This window comes from Myodes glareolus, chromosome 9, assembly GCF_982192425.1.
Source record: "Myodes glareolus chromosome 9, mMyoGla1.1, whole genome shotgun sequence".
Classification (NCBI taxonomy): Eukaryota; Metazoa; Chordata; class Mammalia; order Rodentia; family Cricetidae; genus Myodes; species Myodes glareolus.
This window is the reverse complement of record NC_142034.1, coordinates 46,105,594-46,129,589: the sequence shown is the minus strand read 5'-3', so window position 1 is coordinate 46,129,589 and position 23,996 is coordinate 46,105,594. Positions and strand designations below refer to the sequence as shown.

Here is a 23,996-nt window from a genome sequence, read left to right as displayed (position 1 = left end):
CAGTTGACTTCAGGAATTTCAAGTACCTCTATAGTTTCAGTCATAGACTCACTGGCATAAACAGGCCTCCAGTATCACAGATGGGAAGAGCGAAAGAGTTGTAAGTAAACTGGGGTTTTCATCCTTTGGCTCTGTTGAAAATCCTACTCTTGACTTTTTGTTTTCCAATTAAATTACCATTGCCAAACTTGGTGATATATACCTATAATCCTAGCATTTGTGAGGTAGAGGCAAGAGGAATAGGAGTTCAAGGTTAATCTCTGCTATATAGCAAGTTAGAGACCAGCCTGGGTACAGGAGACTATGTTGTAAACGCATGTGTGCTAAGCCCCCCCCCCCCCCACACACACACGATGAAACAAACTAAGCTGGTATAGTCAGGGGTTTGGGGATTTTCATAGTAGATATCACCTCTGAGATTACCAGAAGACCCGGCAGGAATCTGGATCCCATAGAAGAACAGGTATAAACAACACAGCGAAAATAGATTTCTTCTCTATAATCCAGCCCAATTCAAAATGGAGCTGTTGAGTGTGGGGTTGCACACCTTTAATCTCAGCTATCAGGAGGCACAGGCAGCCTGGTCTACAGAGCTAGTTCCAGGACAGCCAAGACTACAAAGAGAAATTCTGTCTCAAAAAAACAAAAACAAACACAAAAGGAACTATCTTGAAATCATAGTCAAAGCCTGAAAGTTAGTTTTCTTGGAGTCTAGAAAAGATGACTGAATCCATAGTACCACTGAACTATTATTTAATCATTTGTTGATATGTACACACCTCCTTGATCACAGGCTATGAGCACTTGAGACACCTATTTTATTTTGTCCTTAATATAGGCACTGGGCACCAGTGAGGATGGTTCAGTGGATAGAGGTGCCTGACGATCTGAGTTTGATATCCATGATCCTCATTGTGGTAGGAGAGAACTATATTCCATGGGTTGTCCTCTGACCTCTACACATGACCATGACATGTGCATGTCCCTCCATTCCACAAATAATGTAAAAAGAGTGTTATTTTCAAAAGGCTGTGTTGACAACACAGCTGTAATCCCTGTGCATTAGCAGAAATGACAAGCAAATCTTAGGGGCTTTGTTTGTTTGTTTTTTGATTTTTTTTTTTGAGACAGGGTTTCTCTGTTTAACAGTTTATGTTTAACAGCCCTGGCTGTCCTGGAACTCGCTCTGTAGACCAGACTGGCCTCAAACTCACAGAGATTCACCTGCCTCTGCCTCTTGAGTGCTGGGATTAAAGACGTGTGTCACCACCGGCAGGTTTCTCGGGGGCTTTACTAGTCAGCCAGTATAGCTTACTTGCCTAGTTCCAGGTTCAGTGAGAGACCCTGTCTTAAGAAAAAAAAAAAATCTCTGACACCTGACATTGACCCCTGTCTTCTACACATGTACAGGCATATAAGTCTTCACAATCACACACATATTTCTACCACACATGCACGGACACAGAAATAAAAAACAACACTTAGTATATATCATACGTTCAACATTCTCTCAACTGATAAAGTTAATAAACGTGCAGAAATAATTTTCAAATATGTTTCTAATTGAAGAGGTATTTGCTCTATATGTTAGTAAATCAACTTGATATAAACAGTGCAAAGTTGAATACTATATAACCTAATGTCATCACCTTAGATATGCTGAACCAAAGTGTTGTATACTTACCTACAGTTGATATGTACCTTGACCATTTTCCTACAGTTTAGAAAAGGCATGAATCATGTCTTTTAATATTTCTCTTTGACTTGAAGGTATTTTCTGCACAAAGGGTACAGTCAGCAAGGCCTCTCTGAACTCAGAACACACTACAGAGAATAGAAAATTATCTTAATTGCATGTAGGGCCTTTTAATTTACATACATTATCTCATTTGATTATGAAAGCCCCTGTGAGTTTGGGTTTCATCATAGGAAATAAGGAACTACAGCACAAAACGTTCACATCATTTGCATAAGGTTTTTCACACTGGGAACTAGAAGTCAGGGCTGACTCACAGTAGTGTTCTTTCTCACTGTAAGGTAAATAGAACCGAACGTCTCCTCTTCCAGATGACTCTCTTTATAGAGTATATTACTACGTACAAGAAGTTAGTCAGTTTTTAACCACATGTCAGTAAGGGAATGAACTACTGAGAATTACTGATTTGAACAATACTTCTCCTTTCTTTGGTTTATGAACACCTTTATTTGAGGTCATTCATTTTTCATCTATGTAGTTCTTCGTTCTCTACATGGTTTTCTGTTTGGTCTCTAAAATATTGGTTCAAAGTTCTTCCTTCTGAACCTTGCCTTCTTTTTCCTGTTTACGATGGAGCTCTGGGGAAAACACTGTCTCATTTATGAATCACAGGTCTTTAATTCCTGTCTCCTAGGCACTCTTGATCACCACCAGGGGGCAAAAGCCTACCAGCTAGTTTCTCTGCAGTACACCCTACAGAGGGCTGTACAGTACAGGGACCCTCAGTGATCCTCGATGGAACCTCCCTGCTAATTATTTCAACCATAGGGCCCCGGGGAGAGAACAAAGACTCAGCCTAGAGGGCTCTTGTGTCACTTAACCACAAGGCTGAACCAGAAAGAGCTCAGGACAGCCCCGTCAGTTTAAAAGGAGCAATGAGATCCAAGAGTGTTTGAGTGACAACCAGAAAGAGGTGGGCTTTAGAAACTGCAGAGTCCTAAGTACGTGTTTTCTACAGCTTTGAGCTGGACGGTGGCATTTACCAGCTCATCCACTCAACTGTCTCTGTGTAAATATCAATGGTTAGCACTAAGTGATATTTTTCTTTTTAATCTTGATTTTCCCATAATATTGATAGCTTATCATTCAGAAATGTATCCCTTTAAAATGTTTTAAATATACATTTTCACATCTCTGAAATAAAGAAATTTAGGGGGAAAGAAGATAGTTCAACCATCAAATCCTTGTTTAGTGGAGATCTTCACAGTAGGGAGCAAATGGGAGGCAAAAGGCAGGTTGGAGCTTTCCAACTCAGGGTCCTGTTCTCGGTGCTCCCGGGATCCCTCAGCATCTCTTCTCTGGTACAGTGACTGACTTCAGGCAGGTAGTTGAGGTACCACGAAGTTTCCAGTGTTTACCATGGGGAAATCTTTCTTACGAAAAGGCCCTTTATGACGAGGAGGATGGGAAAGCTCATTAAGAGCCCTCCTGAGAACCAGGTCAAAGCGGGTGGTTTTCCGAGGTCTAGCCCAGAGAAAGCGTCGGGCACCGCGGAGCTCTTTCCCACTAGACAACGTGCTGGCCTCAGGATTTTCACCTCGGATTTCCTCTACGGTTGCTTAGCCTAAGCGCCCCACCTCAGAACCTCAGAAAATGGTTGTCTTCCAGGAGTGAGGACTAGCGGCTCCCCCGCTTCAGGTCCCCTTAGCCGTCTGGTTTCCCCGGTACCTTTCCCATCTCGCCTCACGCCCCCTCAGCAGCGGCCCAGCAGGAAGGAACCGGGCAGGGACAGGCCTCGAGAGCCGACCCGTGAGGAGGGAGCAGCAGACCGAGGCGAGGCGCGGCGCGGCGCGCGCAGTCGGCTCGCTTCCGGCAACTCAAGGGTTACGCCGCCGCGGCGGCGCGCGCCGAGGGGAGAGGCGGTTGCTGACAGGTGGCGCCTGCGCACTGGGAGCGCTCATTGTGCCCCGCAGCTGCCGAACCGCCCGCCTGCCCGCCCGCCGCCCGTTCGGCGCGTCAGTCGGCGAGAGTCCGGTGGTGGGTGCGGAGCCCGGGGCCGTTCCCGCGGCCTCCTCTTCCTCCCTGTCCCCCTCGTCCCTACCCCGCACCCTCCGCCTCTGCCCCCCATCCCGGCTCCGTCACCCTCCCGCCCCCCTACAACTCGGGACGAGAATGCCCTGCCCGGGACAACCTAGCAGCGCCTAGATGGCTTTGGTCACGGTCCAGCGGTCGCCCACCCCCAGCACCACCTCAAGCCCCTGCGCCTCGGTGAGTCCCTCCAGGCGGCAGCTCCTCGCTTCTGTCACTGCGGCTCCGCTTTGCCTCAGCGGGTCCCGCCGAACGCCACTGCGCACGCGCCGCGCCGCTTCCCAGGCCTTGGCACCCGGGCTGCCGCGAACCCCCCACACCCTCATCCTACCCGCGAGCAGCAGCGATGGCCAGATGTTGGGTTTCTGGCCCGCATCACCCGGAGTACCCAGCCCCTCACGGCGCTGGCTCGGAAATCTCCCGTAGCATGCTTCCCATGGCTTGAGCACTTCCTTTCGGCTATGAGTCATTCTTGCTTTTCACCCTCCCCCTGCTCTCACCCTCTGTTGCTCTGTTGCAGGGAGGGGAACGGTGGGCTCCGACATTACCCCGGACCCACACCCATATCCCTTATTTACACCATTTTAGGGACCAGATCATTCACTGCGCATCCTTCTTCCGTCTCACCGTGTGTCCCTTTTCACCAGTCTCTGGCGTCTCTCTTGTGCTCCGTGCAGTTCAGGCTTAATTGGGCTGCTCAATGGTAGTTACTCCCTGGTTTCTTCCCTCCCTTCAAAGATGGCAGTGGTCTCCTCTGCCTCTTGGGCTTTTTACCTTTCTCAGTCAGGTTCCAAAGCATCCAGTACTGCCCGATGACCAGGGCCAATTCCTTTCCATCTCACAGACACTTACGCCTTATGCTCATTGCTCATGATGTTTCCTGCTCTTGGGTTGTGCTTGGATGGTTCATGACTTCAGATGCTTGTGTCGTTAAAGGAAGGCTCTTTCCAGAAGGAAGATACCCAGCAACCAGCTTTTTTTCCACTGGGCTTCTCTTTGCCTCCATCCCCACCCCAACACCTTTACAGCCCTATTCTTAGAATTCATTTTTGAGAATACTTGCTAACCTGCCTATTGCACCAGTGTGGTAAAGAAAAAAAAATAACCTCCAAGATGAAAATATGAACAATTGGAGAAGCTCTTTCCTATAGACCTGTATGCTTTGACGTTGGATTTAGTAGTGTCAAGGTGCAAGGAGGCATTCAGTGAGCACTATGACCTTCCACTGTGTAAAAGAAAGTTGTGGCGTTAATATTTGTTAACTGAGATGTGATGTTTGGTATTTTGAAAGCATGTTGTCTTTTGATTTCAGTATGGTTTCCTGAATTTCAAAATTTTCTTGCATGTAGTGGTGGTTCTTTCCTTTGCATTTTTAAGTGACAAAGTCGACAAACAGCTCTACCCTATTCAAGAAATTACTCTATTTTAGATGTTAATTTACCTTGCATTGTTCCAGGATACAAAACTGAGCTCTTTGGATAGAACATTAGAGAGGCAAATTTTCATTGTTTTAGGGAAGAAGATTGTAGCAATAAAGTACACTGTTTTGCAAAATAGTTAAGCACACATTGCTAGATGTATCAAGCAGAGGCTGGGGGCCTTTTGCCAGACAGCTGATATAAGGAATTCCTGCAGTTGGGGTGAGAAAGAGATTCCAAAGCTTTACGATTCTGTGATTGCACTTCAGAGCTGATAAGATGTTTTAGGGTCTGCTAGAAATACCAGAGGAGTAGAAACGTAGTATTTTCATGAGTAGATTTTTCACTTTATGGTAGATATTTCAAAATTTATAACATATCTTTAGGCCATCTTAATTCACTCCACTGGTAACTCCTCTGGTTTTTGTGGTTGCCAGGCTACCTAATTTGGACTATGGAAGCAATCAAGAGTGACCATTATAGATATTAAGTCATATCAGTAGATACGTACATATGAAGAAGAACCCACTATTGTAATAGTATTTTCTCTGGGCATTGTTGAAAACATTTTATGTTATAATAACTTTTATTAAACCATTGTCATACTAATTGTCTTGAAGTAAGTGATTACTATACAGTATAACCACATCTCTTTGACATGCTTCATTGGTCAAAGCTTGGGATACTTTAGAATCTTGAAGAATGTTAATAGTCCTTTTTGGTGTAGGCAATTAAAATTGGTCATATAAATACTGTGGTATTTATTGTAGTAAATATTGAGTGGTAAACTCAGTTGTTAAGCTCAACGACAGATATTTCTGTATCCCTTGGTTTGATGATTTCAGTTGTTTATATTTGGCCCTGTGTGTAAAGCACTCCTGGCACTAGTGTGTGTGTGTGTGTGTGTGTGTGTGTGTGTGTGTGTGTGTGTGTGTAACAATCGGCATTGTTAGCATGACAGACAAGCCAGTTATCTTTCCCTTTAAATTGTCTTCCTATTTGACTTCATACAAAGCTGTGCTCAGCTCAGTTGTCTTGTGGTCCTTGTATTCCAGTATTTGGCTGCTGTCTGACCTGCATATAATTTGCTGTTTTATCTCTTGCTGAATGAATAGGTTAGTTGGCTAGTTTTAAAAGTGAGGAGTGCAAAAGGAAGTTAGAACCATAAATAAAAAAGGATTTCATTTTATGAGTCTGGAAATTTAATCTTTTGATTACTTTAAAGCATTCTTAATATTTTTTCACTGAGTATGATAGACATTTTAATACTGTCAGATCTTCAGTATTTTCTTTTTTATTAAGCATAAAACAAACTTGGTCACTGTAGTGATTAGTCTTCAACTTGACTGTGAAAATGTGTCCAGAGAGGTTTACAGAGGAGGGAAGACCCACCTAAATGTGAGTGGCACCATTCCATGGGATGGGTACTGGTCTGAAAAGAAGGAAAGGTCCAACAGAGCCCCAGCACTCCCCTTTCTCTGTTTCCTGCTACCATGCCTTCCCTTTCCTGCCACGAACTGTACTTTTAAATCATGACCCAGAACAAACACTTCCTCCTTAAGTTGCTTCTTTTTAGGTGTTTGGCCAAAGAATCAAGAAAAACAACCTAATACAACCACCTACTAAGTATGAGTGACCAATATAGATACTAAGTCATAAAAGACATTCACCTGTCTGTCAGATGATGTAATCTGGATAACAGGGCTAGTAGAAGACAAATAAGGGGGTTGGAGAATAGAGATGGTGAGGGCAATAATACTGTATATACATGGACCATTTTGCAGTGGCCATAAGTATTATCTGAGTTCAGATTGATATAAATTCACTAATAGCAAGTAGTAATTAGAAAACCAACAAATTTTTATTTCTCTTGGGTTTTCATCTGTACCAGGCATCATGCTAAATACTTTACATACATGACTTAATTCGTTTAAGGCAAGGGGTGTTTAAGAAATGTGTCCTGTGCCACTCAGCCAGTGACTGGGGTTGTAATTCTAATCCAGATGTGCCTAACCGCTGAAGGGAATGTTGAAGTGATGATGATGAAGTACATCACAGTAGGTGTCTCTGAAACTAGTTATTGAAACATAATTTGAATTTCTATAAGCCAGGATTGAAGATAAGAGTAAGGTGTTCTAGGTGGAGAAAAGCTATATTTTCTACATTTAAAGTCAGAAAAGCACATGGCATTAAGTGAAAGGATTAAATAGGTCAGTGTGAGGATTTATTTGGACAACAAGAGATAAAAGTGAGAGGTAGCCAAGGGTGTAGAGGGACTGCTGTACCAGGTATTTGGGACTAATGAAAAAGGGAATAGAAAGTTCTCCCAAATTTTGAGCAAATGTGATCACAGTAGTGTTTTAAGAAAACTGATCTAGAGGCTTTGGGCCAGAGGGATTTTAGGAAAGACAAGAGAGGCCATGAGTTAAAGCTATTGTTGAGGTCTGAGCTGGGATTTTGAAGTGTTTATGGAAGAAACAGATGTCAAAGATTATGAGAAAGACTGACTCTATATAGAGATAGAGAAATCAGAAATATCAACTTTTGGAATATATTGTTTTTCCTAGAAAATAAATAGTGCTTTTGGGGGGCATTGAAACAAGGTTTCTCTGTGTAGCCCTAACTATCCTGGAACTAGCTCTGTAGATCAGGCTGGCCTCGAACTGAAAGAGATTCGCCTGACTTTACCTCCCAAGTTCTGGGATTAAAGGTGTGCACTATCATCACCCAGCCAAATGTATCTTGATTAATAGGGGCAATTTCAGAATTCTTGGGCCAGGCTGGAGAGATGGCTCAGCAGGTAAGAGCACTGTCTGCTTTTCCAGAGGTCCTAAGTTCAATTCCCAGCACCCACATGGTGGCTCACAACCATCTATAATGGGATCTGATGCCCTCTCTGGCCTGCAGGGATACATGATGACAGAGTGCTCACATGTAAAAAATTGTTCCTAGTCCTCATCTCTTTTCATGTTGTGTTAAGAGAAACAGGACTTGTAGCTTGTCTGGGATGACAATTGCTAATTGAGTAAAGGATCAAGACTTGAGATATAATCAAGAGTACACACTCTCTGGGGATTCATTTATGCTGCAGCATCATCTAAATCTGTACAAATCAGTTTGAAATGATGCTCTTATTTGGAGTTTATTAGCTCTTTACACAGAATTCTTATAAGTTAGATATTTAGCTTCCTTTCTCTTAGAGGATCACCAACAGCAAAGTAGAAATGGAAGTTAGCAAGTACTGGAAAACACAGGGGGTGGGAGAAGGAGAGACGAGAGATACTTCCATAAGGCTGGAAAATAAAAACTGGTGATTTCATGGCAGGAGAAGCTGAAACAAGTGACTGGCAAAAGGCGGTGGAGGCTTGGGGTAGGGCAAGTTGGTGTTGTATGTCTGTATTTCCGGCACTTAGGGGGCAGTGGCAGGAAGACTGAGTTTGGGACCAGTTTGAATTAATAGTGAGTGCCTGACCAGCCTGGGCTACATAGGGAGACATTTGAGAAAGAGGTAGGCAATAGGGGGAAGAATTTAGCATTTCTTTGTGTTTAATGTATCCTTCTCAGACCTACTACTATCTTATAATTTATAGTTCATAATTATGACCATAAATCATCATAAGAAGGCATAATCTTGTTCTTGATTTGAACAATAAAGATTGAGCATGGTATATTTGATAGTTGTCCATGCAAGTTTCACCAAAGTTTTAATGCACATACTTTAGCATTGCAGTGTGATGTGTGCTTGTTATCCCTGCTACTCAACAGGCCAAGGGATAAGTGTGTGAGTTTGAAGACAGCATGGCAGATATTGTAAGACTATCATCAAGGGCAAAGAAAATGTATGATTGGGGAATTCATAATTCACTCACAAACATAGTTCTTTTTTAAAGTTTTTTTTAAATGAATGTACTATATAACACCAGGATGGTAAATGACTCAGTTACAACCTTACAATGATTATTCTTTAAAATAAGTGACCCTTGTTTACCTCAAACCAAGTAAGCAATTGAAGGATTTTGAGACAGTTACTGAAAGCAGTGAGTGACTAGAAAAGCTTCAGAACTGAAGTAGGGATTCTTTAAACCCGATGTTCTTCATGAATATTATCCCCTGTAGGTTACCGGCATTTGCTAGTACAGTAGTTGCCCTCCTCTCTTCTTCCTGAAGCTGCTTACCGTGCTGCCTCTGAAAGAAGCAGTGAGCCCCTGTATCCTGGAAATGGCCTGTAGCATCTGTGGATCCTGGGACGGGGCTGGAGTGTCCCAGCTACAAAAGCCCGATTTGCAGTTGACTGTAGCTGCGCTTGTGACCCTGTTCCAGATGTCAAAACAAGAGACATGTTGGGATTAGTTGATTCTTAAAGGCAATGTTTCAGGTGGGGGCTGACAGAGTCCTATTAAAATACCACTTTTTCCTTCAAGACACATACAATGCTCATTCCATCAACATAGGTGGAGTGGTAGGATGAAGATGAATTTCAGCACCTTGTCTTCTGTCACCTGTGCTCATAACCCCCCCCCTTACCTTTCACCTTTGGCCCAATGGGGACTCCAGTTTTATTTCTTTGAAAATATTTAAACATTCATTTGTTGTGTGTAGATATGCATATGTACACTCATGTGACACAACTTACACGTGGAAGTCAGAGTCAGTTCTCTCCTTTTAGCATGTGGATTATGAGAACTGAACTCAAGTCACCACACTTGGCAGCAAGTATCTTTACTGACTGAACTATCTTGTTGGTCCCCATATCTTATATCTTAATAATGCCAGATAAAAGAGATGTTATTGAATTACCTATACACATTCAGATATGGCTACATTTTCCTTCCTCAACAGAGGAAACTGAGACATACTAATTTGGTTTCTGTGAAGTATAAATATTTAAAGTGACACTGTTGAAGGTTTTGAAGACAGCCTTACAAACTTGCACACACTTGACAAATAGCACATGACATATAAAATGTAGAAATGCAAAAAATATAGACAAGAAAATAAAAAGCATGTGTCATTATTGTATGAGCTCTCTCTCTCTGAGTGAGAACTATGTTACCTCAGCTGGCCTCAAATTTGTAACCTTTTTGATTTAGTGTCCCCAGTGCTGGCATTTCCATCATTATATTTTGTAAGCAGAAAGGCTACTGCAGATATAATCTTGTCATAAATATTTTTAAAATTTGGTTTATATTACAGATTGTTGTCCTGTCAAAAATGGCTACACTGTGAAGCTATATTGTGACTTATTCTGACTATTGTTGGTGGGATTCTTGCTTTCCACATCCTTTTTATCTACAATGAATTACTTTATAGTGAATATTATTGTGCATAGATATTTGAATGCATCTGGAACATTTATTAAGATTTCAAGACATGCAATTATTGGAACACAGGGTATAAATACTCTTCAGACCACTATTACATATTTATTTATGCTTTGTGAAAAGGTTAATCCAATTAACATTTATTCCAACCAGCATCATTTAAGAATGCTCATTTCTCCTAATCGTATTAATATGGAACAATCTCATTTCAATTTTAATAATTACTGGTTAGAGAGAAGTAGTAGTATTACTCTAGTAGTTGGGTTGATTTTGTGGTTTATATCAGGTAAGCTAAGCATCTTCAGGTACACATAGCTCAGTTGGTAGAGGGCTTGCCTAGTTTGCAGAGCCCTGGTTTCTGTTTGCAGCACCACATATCAGCTATGGTAGCATAAACCTGAAATCCAAGTTTTACATGAGACCCTGTCTGTCTCCCACTTCCCCCCCAAAAACAGATAAATAAATGAAATATGAAGTATAATTCACAACTTCAGAAATATGTCTGCTTAAATAACTTTACAATTCAGTGATTATTAATAAAGTTACAGAATTGTAGAACCCTCACTTCAATCCTGTATTTTCTGTTTTTTGAACAATTTTTTCGTTCTTTTAGATTTGTGTACACTCTTGCTATGCTAAGACTGTTAATGATTAGTTCTATTTATTATGAAGTATTTGCTTTTTAACCCAGTTTTTATTACCCTTAGAATAAAGTCTATAATTGAAAGTTTGGCTGTAAGATCCTGAATGAGTCATTCCTGCTAGCCTCTCAAGCCTCGTCTCCCCACTCACTGCATTGCACACTGCTCACAGTTAAGCTCACAGGCTGCGCTCCCTTTGGTCTTTAGGCTTTGGCACATGCTTTACCTGGAAAACTTTTCCTTCACTCTTCACCGAACTAATTCCTACTCATCCTTCAGGTCTCAGCTTAAATGTCACTTCTGGGAAGCTTCCCTGACTCCACCCCCAGACAATGGTAGGTGTTCCTTCTATACACACCCTGTACTTAATCATGGTGGCTCTTATCAGTCTCCTGTACTTTATTATCTAGTTGCTTATCTACCTAACTTTTAAGCCTGGACCTGAGTCCATTGGCTTATTTTTATATCATCAGGGCTCAACACATTTGACACAGAGATCAGTGAGTGGATCAATGACATAGTACACTTAGCATGTTTTCCATTTTAAGAATAGAAAGATATCCCAGAAGCCCATGACTACTTTCAATTTAGTTACTTGCTGCCAAATTGTCTCCCAGAAAGGTTGACTCTTTGTTTACAATCACTATATAAAAATATTTCACTGTACCTTCATCAGCCCTAAGTAACCTCCTTAAGGTCCATTTTGTTTATTATAAAATAACTATTGTTTATTAAACACTTATTATACCCAGTATCTTTACACCTACTAGGCAAGTGCTTTGCCATTGAACTACTGTCTAACCTTCTGTGGTGAGTATCTTACCTGCATTGCTATTAATTCCACATCACTCCTGTAGGGAGCAGAGGAAGAGAAAACCTGCCTATGATACTCAAAAGTGCTCTCAGGTTCTTCATCCCTTTCCTCTGTTTTAAGTGAGAAGATTCAGCTTCTAGATTATATGCAGTCTGAAAATTACACTGTGCACCACTACTGCTTAGGTAGCATGAATGGATATCACTCCTGGTTCCAGAGACTTAGGACTTCACTGTAGTTTTACTAAAGCCTGCTGACTGCTGACTATAACAGTGTCTGTATTGTAGAGTTTTCAGTGTTTGTATCCTTTTTGCATTTATTATTCATTTATGGAGAGAGGGAGCATTGCCTTGGGTGTGGAAGTACAGGACACCTGTGTTTACTTGAGTCAGAGGGCGTCTATTTACTCATTTATGCTATTGGTGGTCTAGCAGTTAGCTAGTCCCTAAACTGAGTAAAGAGACTCATGTTAAATAAATAAAGTAAAATGTTGTGATATTAAATATGTAACCCTGGAAGACAGAAAGAAGTCAGTAGCAAGTACTTTTCAGGTGAGCCTTAAATGAGAAAAATGACATTTTTTTTTCTAATCAGCAAACAAAGGGTTAGGAATGAGTAGCAGAAGGGAGGGAAGCATGGACTTAAGCCAGTGGGCTAGAAATGATGTGTGCTGAGAATTGTAAGCAGGAGAGAACCTAGTGCCATGTAATCTGCAGCAAATGGGGGTAGAGAAGTAAAGATAATTTCTTATTCATTTTAACATCTGTAACCTTGCTTTTATCTTGACTACAGTGTATATGCATTCCTGGCATCCCCTTAAAGTGCGTTTGTTTTTAATTTGTTTCACTAACTCTAGCCTTGAACTTGCTATATAGCTGGAACTGGCCTTGATTTTTTTGATTCTCCTTTAAGTGCTGAGTGCTGGGATTACTAGTACATGCCACTATGCCCCGCTTAAAGTGATTGTTAAAATTTTATGGTTATTTTAACATATATTGAAATATAGCTATTGATCTAAGAATGTAGCTCAGTGGTTGGGACTTGACTAGAATACACAAAGTTCAATCCCCAGCATTAGAATTGAAAGAGAAGTGAAACGTCTTAGTAGTAGCAGCCACATTCTAGGTGTTTTGCTTTGTAGTAGACACTGGGTTTAAACAGGCATTACAACAAAGATTTCATGCAGCATTACATTACTATTGTTCTCATTTTACAGATAAAACTGAGTCTCAGGCAGATATCAAGTCCAGCTAAAGTGAAAGAGTGGGAATTAGACTTTGGTTGCCACAGAGAGCAACTACTAGACCAGGTTACCTTCTTGTTGTCAGAATTAGTTTGAGTTTAAGGTGATGTTTGATTTCTTCCATTTTTATTTTCTTTTTTACCTTAAAATTTTTTATTTGATCTTTCTGTTTTGCCTGTTTGTTTGTGTATCATGTGAGTGCCTGGTATCTGTGGAGGCCAGAAGAGGGTGATTCCCTGGGCCTGGAGTTTTACAGATGATTATGTGTTGGCGGAGGCTGCTCGTTTGTTTCTGGCCACTCAGACCCGAATAATCACACAGAAACTGTATTGATTACAACACTGCTTGGCCAATAACTTAGGCATATTCCTGGCTAACTCTTATATTGTAATTAACCCATTTCTATTAATCTGTGTATTGCTATGTGGCTGTGGTCTACCTGTAAGGTTCTGTCTGGGGCATCTGTCTCCTGCAGCAGGCTACATGGCATCTCTTTTATTCGGCCTACTCTCTCCCCCTCTTATCTGCTTTGAATTCCCACCTTGCCCTACTCTGCATTACAATAGGTCCAAAGAAGCTTCTTTATTAATCAGTGGTATTCGCAACATACAGAGGGGAATCCCACTTCAGTTGTGAGCTGTTATGTGGATGCTAGGAATTATACCTGGGTCTTCTGGAAGAACAGTAAGTGCACAACCACTGAACCATCTCTCCAACCCCATTTCTAACAGCTTTAATCATTTAGTTTTTACCTTTGCCCTGCCATGGTTTGAGTTGCTGCAGTTTGTTATTTTCCTGCTGATGCCTTGGTACTTAAGAATCTTTTCCTTTCCTCCTTCCCTTCTTCCCTCTCTCCTTCCATCTCTTCTCCTCACCTCCCTCCCTCCCTCCCTCCCTCCCTCCCTCCTTCGTTTTTGAGATAGGGTCTCACTATGTAGCCCTGACTATCCCAAAACTCACTATGCAGACCAAACTGTCCTGTAATTCATAGAGATCCACCTGCCTTTACCTCTCCGGCACTGGGATTAAAGGCATGTACTGCCACACCCAGCCTTGCAGAAGTTTCTTAGACGCCTCAGAGATTGTGGGATGATATAAGAGATCACTGGAATTTATGAGTCCAGTAGAGACATGTGTGATCAGAACCAAGTATTGCTGAGTATAGACTGAGGAGGAGAGGCACAAACTAGGTGTGTGTATTGGAAGAAGACTTCGGGGAATGCGGAACAAAGATACAGGAGCAAAATGCCTGCAGTTAGCAAATTGAAAGATTATGTACATGTCTATGTACATGTGTGTACACAAATGTATGTATACTTTTAGGTTTTACTGTCTTCCAGCTGCTTTCACAATTAGAGGTCAGGTTTTTTTTTTTCTACCAGGTGATCATCAAAAGATATTAAAATCTAAGACACAGTTGCCATAGATATTAAAGCTTCTATCTTTGGAAAACATGTATTTATTATCCTTCCTCTCACTACTACTTCTTGTTTCTGTTCTTTCTCCCACTTAGAGAAAATGAGAAAATTCAGAAGTATATTTTTAATGCTGCAGATATATAGGAGAATATATAATATTACATTTATTGACATTAAAAGAAGGTATCTCCATACAACTTGTGGAAACAATGATTCTATTGGTGCTTCAGACACTGAAGTAACATCAAAGTGGCTGGAGAGATGGCATAGCAGGTATTCCAGAGGATCTGAGTTAGGCTCCCAGCAGTCATGTTGGGCTGCTTATAATCACCTGTAACTCCAATACCAGAGGATCCTTCTTATACCGCACTCCCCCCACACCTCTGATTAAAAACAAAATAAAAAACAAAAAATTAAGAATTTTGGAGTGCTTTTTCAATTAAGATATTTTCTGGGGCTAGAGAGATGTCTCAGTGACTAAGAACAGCAGCTGATCTTCCAGAGGACCTGGGTCAATCCCGAGCACCTATAAGGAGTTCACAACTGTCTAACTCTAGTCCCAAGGAGTTGTATGTCCTCTTCTGTCTCCCAGGTATGCTGCATACATGTGGTATGTACACAGAAGTACATCCAGGCAAAACACTCAGGCATACAAAATAATAAAAATTAAAAAATAAGTTAAAAAAAGAAAATCTTCTAAAAAATGTATTATTTTCTCAGGCAGTAATTAGGGTAAACAAAATGTTAGCATCTCAATAATACACAATTTAATTAATCTTGTTTGTTTTGGGTTTTGAAAGCAAGGCTCACCTTGTAGCCCAGGTTTTCCTGGAACTTACTGTGTAGTTCAGGCTGGTCTTGAACCCATGGTGATCCTCCTGCTTCAGCTTTCTGGATTTATCCATAGAAACCACTATGCCTGGCGTGGTTTGTCTTCTGTATCTGTCTATTAAAACTGTAACTTTTAAATTTAATCATTTAATGCTGATGTTTTGGGGTTTGAGAAGATATTCCTCATTTAGAATAAACATTTTAACTGTCAATTCTAATACAGTCCATATGAAACTGTAACAACCCTGAAAGTTTTTTCTTTCTTTTTAGGTCTTCAGAAATATTTCAGTACTCTAGTATAGTGGTTAGATGTGGGATCTGGAGACTTTTGGCTGAGTCTGAATTGAATTTATAAACTACTATACTTGGAAGGATACTTTGGGATAATGATAGTATTTCTTTTGCAGAAATATTTTGAGAATTAAATAAAAAATGTGATTTGGAGTTATTATTTAATTATTAAGCCTTTTAAATTATAATTGAAATTTGGTGGGGAGGATATTTGCTATATAAAAATAGAATTCAAATAGCTTGAGAGTTTCATTTATACTTAACTTTTTTCTTAAAATTTTTGTATTTGAAAGGAGCTTTATTAGTATAGTAGGTGGTTTGTTAATATCATTAAAATTTTTCACCTAATAAAGGTTTTGTTCTTTGAAATTGGAGAATTGGTAGTTGCTTATCTGTATGGCAAAAGCCATTGCATATAATTGCGTAACAACCTAAAGCATCATACGGAATGATCCATGCAGCTGTCATGTTCAAAAATCCCCTTCCCTTCTGAGTTTATCAGTTTAACAGGCCATGCTTCAAAGCATATTAGTTTATTGACATTTCACTATTTGATAAGATCACTGCAAGTGGTCATCTTAGTTTGTATAATCAAACTATGGACTCAATATATTTGTTTTAATGATGGAGACAACAAATCATGTGGTAAAATAGAACAGAATAGTCATATATTCTCTAATCTAGAGAATCAAAAGACTTTGGATGATTTCATGGGTCTAAATATATATCTTTGTACAAGGAAACAATGGGTTGAGAAGGGTGAACTGTCTAAATTCAGCCATGACAAGCAACTCTTCTTAGAAGATGCATTTCCAAAGCTGCTGAATGAAGTCATATGTGATATAACAAGAGATCTTTGGTTCAGGCTTTGGTTGAGTGACTTGTTTTACACATGGATCCTTGTAAGAAAAAAATGGTTTCTTCACATAAAAGAACACTGAAAAAATTATAAGAAAGTTTTCCTTTTTTGTTCTACTTCTTCTGGGGTATTTAAAGACATGGTCTTACTCTGTAGTCCATATTGTCTTAGAAATTACACAAGCTGTCCTTGAATCCCTGTGACTGCCCAGTCCACTATGCTGGTATTCTAGGAGCAGCCACTGTCACCCACTTCAGTTGTATTGACCTGTCTGGAATGTTCTCAATTCTATTAGCATTTTACACCGATTCTTTGAAGAGTTTTTGTTTTTGTTTGCTTGTTTGTTTTTTGGAGGCAGAGTTTCTCTGTGTAGCCCTGTCTTTCCTGGAACTTGCTCTGTAGACCAGGCTAGCCTTGAACTCAGAAATCTACCTGCTTCTGCCTCTCTAGTCCTGGGATTGAAGGTCTGTGCCACTTCCACCCGGTGATTCTCTCTCTGGGTTTTAAACTAAATTTAGAGTGCCATTGATCATAAAGGAAGTCTAATTAGATATAGATTAACTGAAAATGTCTAGGAACTCCCAACACTTTCTTACTAAATAAATTCTTGAATGATATATAATCTTGAAAATTAAATTAAGAGCTTTATGGAGAAAGAAAATATCCTTAGAATATACCTGTTTAAACACCATTTGTGGCATTTGAATCTGTAGTATTTAAAAATGAAGGTAATTTTAGTAAACAAGCATTCAGTCTTTTGGAAAAACTTTAAGGACACAAGGATGATTTGAACCTCTGGTGATGAGCTTGTTCAGAATATATGTCTGATGAAAACAGAAATTTGGCTGCCAAATTAGTCTTTGGGTTTGTTCCAGTCGATCTGAAGTACTTAAAGACTGCTTTAGCAAACACAGGGCGTATACTTGTTTATGAATTCTTTTTTCATTCTGATTTTTACTCTTACTCTCATCCTCCCCCATCTCTACAACTGAGTTATATTCATTTGCGAATGTTGATACTATGTTTTATGAAGTATATTTAATCTTTAGATCATTTAAACTGCTAGTATAGTCTACTCTTTAAAGTCGGTTATCTTATTTTAAATATGTAATTTAGAATATTTGAGTGGTAGGATTCATTCATTTTGTTGATATCCTGACATCTCCCTTTTGAAAATTTTTGGTGGGCTGCTGGGGATGAAACCACACATGTGGCCTCGAGGCCAATGCTGGGTACTGTTCCTTTATCATTTTCTACCTTATATTTTGAGACAATGTCTCTTACTGAACCTTGAGCTCACCAGTTGGCTCTACTGTCTGGCCAGCAAGTCCCTCAGGTCTTCCTGACTCTGTCTCCAGTGCTAAGATCACAGGATTGTGCAGCCACAGCAGTGTTTTATTTTGGGCTCAGGGATCCAAATTCAGGTCCCCAAGCTTGCACAGCAAGCACTTGCCTGTTGTGCTGTCTCAGTAACCTCTTTCTTTTTATTTTCAAACAGTATTTTTCTCTAAGTTACCCAGGTAGGCCTTGAACTTGCTCATAGTTCAGGTAGACCTTGAGTTTGTGAACTTCCTGCCCCAACATCCTGAGTAGCTAAGATTATAGGCCTATGCCACCAAGCCTGACTGTTGCTGTAGTTTTGTATGCATATTTCCATCTTCTTTATTATTTTTAAATGGAGCCTGGGATCAAACCCTGTGCATGTGAGGCAAATGCTCTCTCTCTCTATCACCGAGCTATGTCCCACCACTTCCCTTGTCATTTCTATGTAATAAATCTAAAAATTTATTGAACTTTTTATTACTATTGGAATATTGGAGTTATTTTATAAATATTGCTTCATGGAGGTTCATAGAATTTTAGCAGTGGAAAATTGCCTAACTCTTCATTTTAGTATTAAGTGGGTTCCAGATTCTGATTCCAAGGATGAAAGTCAGAATAGCCTGTCTCTTGGGTGGCCTCAGGAGACTTGGTATTATAGTAAAAACTGTACTATATCTTTGGTAGTAATTGATTGGACATTTGTTAGGCATTCAAATGGCCACCTGAATTCTAGAGTAGGCTGAGATTTTAGTATAACACAGGAGGTCATTCATTTAAATAGGATTGTGAGCTTAAGTAGATGACCTAAATTAGTGAAGCTGACTAAGTGGGGGCTGAACTGTGGCAAATTGGGGACTATGTGCTTTACATTGAAGGGCTCCTGACTGTGATTTAATATATACCCATTGTTGCTAGAAATGTTTTATATTTAGAAAAATGCTCATAATGAAGGTGAATGGAATGTCCTGTTGTTTTCAGATCAGCAATTGAAATGTTTAGAAAGAAATTGACCACAAGAAACAGAAGACCAAGTTTAAGTCATAAGATTTTTGTTTTATCTTATAACAAATCCATGTATATCTAGAGCGTAACTATTATCTTAGCAGTACAGTTGTATCATAGACACCTACTTTCTTTTATCCCCTCAACACTGAATCTTGAACCTAGGACCTCAGGCATGCTAGGAAAGAGCCTGCCACTGAACTACGTCTCCAGCAAGAGCCAAGTTCTTTTTATCTTTCTGCTTTGCCATCAGTAGTATGTTGGAGTCCTATTTTCTCTTTTCTCCACATAAAAGACGGCTAACAGCACTAAGCAGCACATCTATGTTTGTTGCAGGTAGTGGTAGAAAGTGTTGTGTTAGCAGTGGCTCTACCTTTGGAAAAGCAAAAGTTTTCTAGAAGAAGCTGTCTAAAGGTTTTTATTGCTATGATAAAACACCATGACCAAAAGAGGGAAACCAGGACAGGAACTGAAACAGGGCAGGAACCTGAAAGTAGGAGATTATTCAGAGGCCATGGAGGAGCGCTGCTTATTAGCTCATGATTTGCTCAGTCCTTTTTGTTATAGAACATAGTACCACCAGCCAGGACAAGTGACACTATGAACTGGGTTCTCCCTCATCAATCAGTAATTTAAAAAATGCGTTACAGATTTGTCTACATGCAAATCATATGGAGGCATTTTATCAATTGAGATCCCAGTACGCTTAATTCTCGTGACTCTAGCTTGCCAGGACAGAGGCCACTCCCTCCTAGATTTCTTTTTGAGGTGTAGACAAGAAATAGATTACAGCATCACCTCTAGTTGTAAGGTCACCCACAAAAGTAAATATTTGGCTTTTTTTCTTAAATGTTGAGTGGCATCAAGAGAGAAGGATGTTTGGAATCAAGGTCTAACCCTGACCTACCATAACAATGAATACAGTTTTAAACTCATTTTTAACTTTTCATTACATTTTATTTATTCTCTGTGTGTAGCGTTTGCACATATGTGGAGGTCAAAGGACAACTTATGGAAGTTAGTTCTTTCCACCATGTGGGTTCTGGGATTGAACCCAGGTTATTAGGCACCTTTGCCCACTGAGCCATCTCGCCAGTCCTAGAACTGTATCTTGAGAAATAAAGAACCTACAAGTAGCACAGAGTCATCTAACAGGTCACCATTTGTAGACACTTTATAAAACCCACAGAAGAGGGAAAGGAAAGATTTTAGGAGTCAGCAGGGATGGAGGACACCAGAAGAACATGGCCCACCGAATCAAATAAGCAGTGTTCATTTGGACTTACAGAGACTAAAGCAGCAAGCACGGAGCCTGCAAGGGTCTGCACTGGGTCTTCTGTGTATATGTTATGGCTATTAACATTTTTTTTTTTTTGGCGAAGGGACTCCTAACAGTGGGAGCAGGTAGGGCTCTGACTCTTGTGCCTTCTCCTGGGACTCTTTTATTCCTATTGCGTTGTGTTGTCTAGCCTTGATATGAGGACTTTTACCTTTCTTAATGTATCTTGTTTGGTTCTATTTGGTTGTTGTTCTTAGAGGGCTGCTTTTTTTCTGAAGGGAAATGGAGGGGGAGTGGATCTGGGAGAGAGGGGAAACTGGTCAGGATGTATGAGAGAAGGATCCATTTTTACAAAAAAAAACCCCTTCTATTTGCATTCACTATTCTATTACTCAATGCTGGTTTTAGCAATCAGTTTTTAATTGACAAAGAACGTGAAATTAGAAAGCCAGAATTCAAGTCCTGGTAGAGATTTGGTGATATTTGGCAAATATATTTCATCTTTCAAAGTCTACCATTCTTTATGTGGAAAATGTATATATAGTGTTGTCATATTGAGTAGTTAATTGCAGAGGCTCTGGATTCAAAAAAGCTGAAGCTGGGATCTTACTCCTGCTTAGTATGTTCCATAATCTGTCTCTTCCTCTGTAAAATGGAGTTAATTGTTGTGCCCTAACTGATGGGGTCTTCCTGAAGACCAAATGAGAAACAGGGAAAGCCCAACTTAATAGAGTTCAAAACTGAGAATAAGACAAAAGTCAAATATAGTTATCCTACAGGACAACCAGGCTTTTCTTATCTCTGGAAAAAAATGCCATAAATCACCCATAAACACCAACATCTATGTTTCTGAGCATATTAATTGTAACTGAAAGTGATGTGACTCAGTGGCTCTCATTGTGTGCTCACTTTGTCTTGTCACATATATTTGCTGAATACAAGTCCAGATAAATTTATATACATTATAACATTTTTTACAAACATTTATCTGTTCAGTACATAAAGTCAGATTAACATAAATAAAATGAACACTTAACTCCAGAATTATTATTGATGAGATGGTTAGCTTGCCATCAAACTGATCTTTTTAAGTCTTTAAGTTGTTTTTTACCATAGATGTAGCTTTGGATAGTTGAGAGTGAAGAAACTTAGGTAGTTTAGGGTTCAACTTAGCTCCTCACTGTGCATAACTGAGCCAGTGGGTTTTTTTCTGTCAAGAAAAGATAACAGATGAATATAGCCAAAGAAATAATATCATTTTAGATCTAAGGATTTAGGATTATCTACTTGTTTTGAAGGAAACCTTAAGTGTTTCTGGATGTATAGGCTAAAATGAACATGATTCTTACCTAAATAATAAGCTAATTTTATTGTATGTTGTCTGGATTGTGGAATATACCATTCAAAATATTATTTTGATTTTTTAATTCAAATATTTACTTCCTTTCGGTTTATGATGAAGATTTCTAAAAGACAAGTGTTACTCAGTGGACTGTAAGATGTCAGGAATCTTTAAAGACAGTTCACCTGGGAGTCAAGAGTATTAACCATTTTTAATAAGAACTTCACCAAGCTATAGTTAAAAGTAGTCTGTTTCAATGTTGACACTAATTCTAAGAGGATCTTAAGCACTGACAGAAAGTATTATGCATTTACTGATAAGAAAATCTGTTACTTTTGTTTCTTAAAATACTTTGGGATTTTAGTTAGTTGGGCCAGATTGTGGTACTCAGCTAGGTGGTTCATATATACCGAAAGGCATAACTAGAGCTTGAGTGTCCCTAGTATTGCCTATAGGAATATAGGTAGGGTTCTCCTTTTCTTAGAGCAAATGCTTATTTGCAGGTTACAAAGAGCAGAGATGCACCCTCTGAATATTTTTCGGAAACCAAAACTTAAAAGGATAAGCAACAATAATGACAGTAAAACTATCAAGGGCAATAATATGCTTTTGTTCAAGTTCTGTCAAGTGTTTTCTACTGAAAGGAAAGATGTCTAGACTTGTGCCTTATCACTTATTGCTTGGTGTAATAAAGTTGTCTTTAGACAAGAGAGGAAAATCTTGTTTTAAAGTGACTCATAGTGATGTAGTAGGCTAGTTAGTAATGGGGAGGTTTTTCTCTACTCAATATGTGCACCAGGAATTTTCCCACCAAGTTTAACTCTTATATTTGAACTCACCCTCACCCCAAACTTGAAGCTCAGATACAAGGCTTTGCATGTGCTGAGTGGGACTTTTTAGGAAACCTGGGAGATACTTGGTTCTGTGAGAGCCTTAATAGTAAGAATAATTAAACCTCACGTCCACATGACCATGGGAATTTAAGGTATGACATTTATGATATATGAGTCATAATTAAATTATACTTTTAAGTCCTTAAATATTCAGTAATCTTTCTTACCTGTGGTTATTTGGTGTGGGAGAATTGTCTGTATTCTGTCAATCATGTTTTAAATAAAACGCTGATTGGCCAGGCAGGAGGTGTAGGCGGGAAAACCAGACAGGAAGTAGAAATGATGCAAGGAGAGCAGGAGAATTCTGGGGAGGAGGAAGTTGATTCCTCCCACTCCTGCCCAGATCACGGAAGCCACAGAATGTGAGCTGCCCCACTGAAAAAGGCACTGAGCCACATGGCTAAAATAGATCAGAAAAATGGGTTAATCAAGATGTGAGAGTTAGCCAGTAAGAAGCCTGACCTAATGGGCCAATCAGCATTATAACTTATAGAGATCTCTTGTGTGGTTGATTTTCTCTGGGGCCTGCCGGCTGTGGGGTACCAGGCGGGGACAGAAAACACAAACAAGCAGGCCCAACATATTACAGAATGACACCTAACGTGGATAACTGAATCTACAAAAAGCCTGAAAAAGCTTGGGAAAGACTAGAGTAAAGCATTTTGGTTTTCAGCCGTAGCAGGAAAAAAGCTGCGCTGTTTTAAAATGCTGGCTTTCTGGGCGGGGGGAAATCTCTGACTCTTTCAGGCAGGCCGATCTGACTATGGAAGCATTGTTGCAGCTTGCTTCCTGGCAAGGACCTTGAAAAGCCATAGGAGCTTTTGACTGTTGTTTTCTCCATATTCCTTAGCAAATTAAAGACCCACAGGGTCAGAAAGAGAGAGAGAGATACAGTAAAGAGAAATTAAAAAAAAAAACCCTCTAAATGATTTAAAGTCCTTAAAAAAGAAAGAAAGAAAGAAAGAAAAGAAAGAAAGTAATTGGATATGGTGGTACACACCTTTAATCCCAAGGCTTGGGAGGCAGAGGCAGACAGACCTCTGTAAATTCAAGGTGTGATGGCAGACACCTTTAATCCCAGCACTGGGGAGGCTGAGATAGACGGATCTCTGGGAGTTCAAGGATAGCCTGGTCTACAGAGGAAGTTCCAGGACAAAGATATGCAGAGAACCTGTCTCAAAAAGCCAAAAGTTAAAAATAAAAAAAATAGAGGTTAAAATAAAGTCACGTAAAGATGGAAAATACACAGAGAATCTTGATACTGTGTGCTGTTATGCTCTCTTTGAATTGTTTAAATGCTGAGGAAGGAGCAACAGCTACTAAAAGATATATTTGCTTATAAATGCTGCAGAATTAACCCAAAATAGGTATTTTGAAAATACCTTGGCTTCAGAATTGAAGTCAAAAGGTATGTTACTTTGGAGAAGAGATTTTGCTTTTGTTTCCACAGAAAATGAGAGGCTCTGGATTTATTCAGAGTTAAGAAAAATCATCTTTGACTAAGGGAGACCACCTGAGCAATCTCTGGTAGGAATAG

At 39.8% G+C, this 23,996-nt stretch overlaps 1 protein-coding gene across 2 annotated transcripts in view; it reads left to right on the top strand.

Annotated features, from left to right (window-relative positions):
- Window positions 1–3,694: 3,694 nt before the first annotated feature.
- Window positions 3,695–23,996, top strand: part of Ssh2 (slingshot protein phosphatase 2) — a 243,935-nt gene continuing 223,633 nt past the window's right edge. Inside the window, exon 1 of one of the 2 annotated variants that reach the window (XM_085695369.2) lies at window positions 3,695–3,964. In XM_085695369.2, the coding sequence (XP_085551495.1) occupies window positions 3,902–3,964 (63 nt within the window). In that variant the 5' untranslated portion in view covers window positions 3,695–3,901. The remainder of the gene's footprint in view (window positions 3,965–23,996) is intronic. The other variant, XM_085695371.2, reaches the window with a different exon arrangement.